The 4,608-nt window shown below is 30.0% G+C and overlaps 1 protein-coding gene across 1 annotated transcript; it reads right to left on the bottom strand.

Annotated features, from left to right (window-relative positions):
- Positions 1–465: 465 nt before the first annotated feature.
- LOC149479588 (B2 protein-like) lies at positions 466–4,090 on the bottom strand. Its single transcript, XM_089708297.1, has 4 exons — positions 4,001–4,090; positions 1,875–1,985; positions 1,168–1,282; positions 466–819 (listed from the first exon to the last, which is right to left on the bottom strand). Exons 1-4 carry the CDS (start codon positions 4,043–4,045, stop codon positions 689–691), a joined length of 402 nt encoding a protein of 133 aa, XP_089564423.1. The 5' UTR covers positions 4,046–4,090; the 3' UTR covers positions 466–688.
- Between the last annotated feature and the right edge of the window lie 518 nt (positions 4,091–4,608).

Raw genomic sequence — 4,608 nt, 5'->3', positions numbered from 1 at the left:
TTATACTATTATTCACGTAACCTTTGTGTATTTGTGTAGCTAAGATACTCTTCGTAGTTATCAAGTAAGGTAAGACAGACTATAATTATCTGTATTCTAATTGTGGTATATTTATAAGAAATGATGTATGAGGAATAAGTCCATTAATGCAAGTTGTCTCGTTCGCGTTGGCAACTAAAATGTTTAATTAAAAATTGTTATTTTTCTTTCTTTTGATCAAAAGATTGAATATTTTTTGGCTTCATAGGCAATCCAACAAATAGATGGTATGTTTGTCTTTTTACCGATGAATTGAAAACCTCTCATAAAGTAGAATTGATTCGATCTTTGAGGATTCCTAAATAATCTTGATGGTTCAATCGCTACAGAAGCAGTTGCGTATTTATATTATGAACTTTAAAACTAAGTTCTTATTGTAAATATTTTAGAACCGTGAATACACACATGAAATAAAACGAAAAAAAAGTAAATTAAAATTTATTATGACCGGACAGTAAATTCGTATCGGCACTTGATTTGATGAATAATGGTGTCACAAAGTTGGTGTTAAATTGTCCAATGTAACTAAAACCGTAGATGACCTGGCTTTTATCTTCTTAGTGGCCAAGTGAGGGTGGTTAATTGTCCAATATAACTAGAACCATTGATGGTCTAGCTATTCATGTTCTTGGGGGTCAAGGTATAGTGGTTATTGGAAGATGGAGTGTTTGGCATCCTTCTCGTGGTAGCATTTCGCGTAGTTCCATGCGGTCTGTTGTGGTGTGGTTCCCTTGTTGGCCAGGCAGGCGTCGATCAGCTTCTCTACTGCGGCTTTGTCAGCTGAAACAAGGTTAATTATAAATAATGACCTTGAAAATACATTTTAGTGTTCCTATGAATTTAATCTTGCCGATAATAATCTCTCAATTTAATTTAATTGGGTACAGGGCTCTTATTTCAACTATATTCAAGAGGCTATTTTGGTGTTTATTTTGAAAAATATATTCAAAAGATTAGCCTTATATATTAATTTCCTATAGGAAGAAATACTTAGGTATCTATACGTAACAACATTATTTACTTCAAACATAATAAAACTTACACAATACGTTCATTGGTCTACCACAATAAGAAACGAATCATCATTTTCTATTACCTACACTAGGAAGGTAAATAAAAACAAATTACCTGCGTTAGGGACCTTGGCTAGAGCGACATCTTTCTTGAATTTCCCGTCCTTAGTCATCAGCTCGGATTTCATCAGCATGCACAGGACATACTTCTTCAGAGGCTCGCTTTCAGTCTGGTGTAAGTATATTTAAATAATATTTTGTGCAAGTTATATAATATTATAAAACAATAGTAAAATGTAATATTTTATATGCTAATTGCAAGTTTGGGAAGGATTTAAAAATATTTATTATTTCTTTATATCGGTAACGTTAATGTAATGAAATGCTTAAGCATTAACTAGAATCATTTATTAGTTCTTTATATAATTTATCTTGTTCATACGCTTCTCAGAAAATGTTTCAAATAATATAGAAGAACTATTCTGCCCAAAAATTGGACTTTCGCTTAAATACCTTAAATATATCCAAACTCAAATTCAAAATAATGTTTAAATATAATATTTTCTAGTGTTTGATTTTACACGAGTATTATACATTTAGAAATTAAAGACTTATTAACGGATTTTAAACGCGATTTATTCATTATATTATTTTCCCGAAGTTTCGAACACTTTACAGCGAGCGAACGACCACCAAATATAATGAATAAATCGCGTTTAAAATCCGTTAAAGTCTTTAATTTCTAAATATATATATATATAACATGACATCTAGTTTTCTTGAATATTTGAACATCCTTTAAAATATGTAAGATGTACGAACCTTGAAGTCACCAGTTTTCAGCTTGTTGACCATCTGCTCGTCAGCCTTGGACTCGGCCAAGCACTCTGACTTGTGCTTCTTAAGCCTCTCCTTCTGCTCATCTGTTAGGGCCTGTAAGATAATAAATGTATGGATTTTTTGATGTTTTGTTGCACTTATTCCTAGTACCTATAGTATTGTATTATCTGTTCTAGAACGTTACAATAAATGTTGGTGTTACAATTGTGTGTCTAAAAAAATTGCTTTTATTTTATGCTACATTTAACTTGAAAATCTATTGTTAGAATACAAATCACAAGATGTTATCATTGCTATCAATTGTGGATTGAATAAAAGTTTAAAAAGTGGTAAACTGTAATGCTATGATCACAAAAGAATTTGAGAATTTATTCCTGTATACAAGAACAATTTAAATTTCAAATTCCTAATAAATATATCTTTGTATTCATATTTATTACTTTACTTTCTGTAACGTTGAAATATAATTTGGTTAGTAAATTTTTTTGCTTTTTAACTATCTATTCAGGTTGAGTATTAGTTTAGAAATCAAATCTATCCTGTACTATACTGTATAAGGATGCTCTATGAATAGGTTTCAATATTTGGACCCTTACCTGAACAGCCACCAAACACACAAAAAAGATAGCCAATACTTTCATTGTCACGACTGATTCGGGTCTGACACATTTGGCAAGTTAATCTTCCTTATATAGAATTTTTATGACTTTTTTTGGGTAATCGGTCAAGCGTGTTCGTTTATATACAAAAAATATAACCTTAATTAAGAACTCTCCTTGTATTGGTATAAAACATTATAATTATTTTTTTTGACATTACATCGATTTATAAGAAATTAGTGGTCCGCCCCGGCTTCGCCCGTGGTACATATTTCGCAATAAAAAGTAGCTTAAGTCCTTTCTCGGGTATCAAAATATCTCCATACCAAATTTCATGCAAATTGGTTCAGTAGTTTAGGCGTGATTGAGTAACAGACAGACAGACAGACAGAGTTACTTTCGCATTTATAATATTAGTATGGATATATGGGATAAGTTTAAAATTAAACAATGGTTCCATAATCATTGCATCCACTTCTGTGTGTTTTTTGTAGAGCACCATTGATATATTATAATAAAAAAAAACCTTGTTTAACCCACACACCTCGGTGTTTTTATGAAATCAATGTATGGCATTAAAATTCAATTTACACTAAAAAACGACTGCTCTGCAAAAAAAAAAAACGCAAAATATAACGTTAAATACTTTGACAAAATGTTGTTGTTCTTTTGAGAGTTTTTACTAAACCTACGGATCCCCAAAAGCCCTGACAATGACCTGATAATATAAACTTTGTATTTTAATTCAAAAAAAGCGGTTGTTGCCATGAAGGACGGGTCGAGTGGCTTTGTGTCAATATCATATGCATTTATAAACAAACATGAACAAAAAATAACTAGTTTTATGGGTACATAAATAATATCTTTTATTAGTAAACAAATTATTCAGGTTATAAAGTTTTATTAAGCCAAAAATGTTGAGATACAAAAATTTCCATGCACTTTTATGTGATCTTCATAAATGTCAAAAATTCTAGAAAATTCCCAAAGTGCAGTATAAATTCCAAATTTCAATGTGTTATTTAATCTTAATATTTATGGAAATTTTTATTTTTATTAAAGTTAAATTGATAAAAAATTAAGTATCAAGTATATTTGCAATGTTTATGTAATAGCACCAACCAAAAAGCATTTATTTAAAGTTTTGAAGGCATTTTTAATTTATTATGTACGAAGTTCTATTTTAAAACGATAGGGTAAGCACAAAAAATATTTAAACAAAAAAATACTATACATATTGACCGGTTCGATAATTATAATTTACAAGGTCTGCATCGAAAAAAAAAAAAACATTGAGACATCACTAACAGAATCTATTAGATCTACACATAATATTTCCTGCTCTACAAAATATTTGCGATTGTTAGTTAGTAGTAGTACTAGAATTATCATTAACATACTAAATAAATAAAAAATTGTATTGAAAAAAAAGGCCTATATTATATCCTTAGATTTAAATGATTTTGATGCAAACTAAAAAAAAATCAATAAATGAAAATAAAAAATTACCTGAACGGCCAAAACGCACACAGCCAATACAAACAGAGTCTTCATTATGTTCAACACAATACTACACCAGCAGCCTGGCCGGGTCTTATATACCCGCCCTGTGATGTTAATCTCGGTTTAATCAGTTAGCGATTTGTCCTACAGGGGTCGGTAACCTTTTCTATGCCTCATTTCATGTTGTTGTTATGTTTTTAACAATTTAGGTTAAAGATGCTTCACTAGCCGCAAAACAAGAGATACTGATTTCCGAATCGGTGATAAGTGTTATAAATATGTAGTGGCAATTCAAAAGTGCTTCTAGAAGAACTCTAATTGAATTAATAAATGTTTGAGTTTCATAAAAATGAAATAAAGTAACGATTATGTAACTAAGAATATAGCTTTCGAATGATGAAACAATTTTTTTATCCGTCACACTTTAGATATAGTATTGTTAATTAAAACATTTTATGGGTATAGTAAGTAATGATACAAAAAGTAACATAATTTAATATGGAAGATTTATGTTATAAAAAATTCTCAGTTCCTACTTAAGGCTGCAGTCTAGCAAAATTGCGTTTTCAACAAGTTATTTGACAATTTTTTCCCGGCTAATGAAATGATAAACT

This window comes from Colias philodice, chromosome 20 (genome assembly GCF_061535455.1).
Source record: "Colias philodice isolate Cphi_HAF_F1 chromosome 20, ilColPhil1 Martin Lab GWU primary, whole genome shotgun sequence".
Lineage (NCBI taxonomy): Eukaryota > Metazoa > Arthropoda > Insecta > Lepidoptera > Pieridae > Colias > Colias philodice.
This window is presented reverse-complemented; position numbering and strand designations above follow the sequence as displayed.

Excerpts from the sequence above, each read along its gene's own strand:
- LOC149479588 (XM_089708297.1), bottom strand. The coding sequence starts at position 4,045 with ATGAAGACTCTGTTTGTATTGGCTGTGTGCGTTTTGGCCGTTCAG. Across the intron at positions 1,283-1,874 it reads TGAAAACTGGTGACTTCAAG|ACTGAAAGCGAGCCTCTGAA; the intron begins GTTCGTACATCT and ends TACTTACACCAG. Across the intron at positions 820-1,167 it reads AGCCAAGGTCCCTAACGCAG|CTGACAAAGCCGCAGTAGAG; the intron begins GTAATTTGTTTT and ends ACCTTGTTTCAG.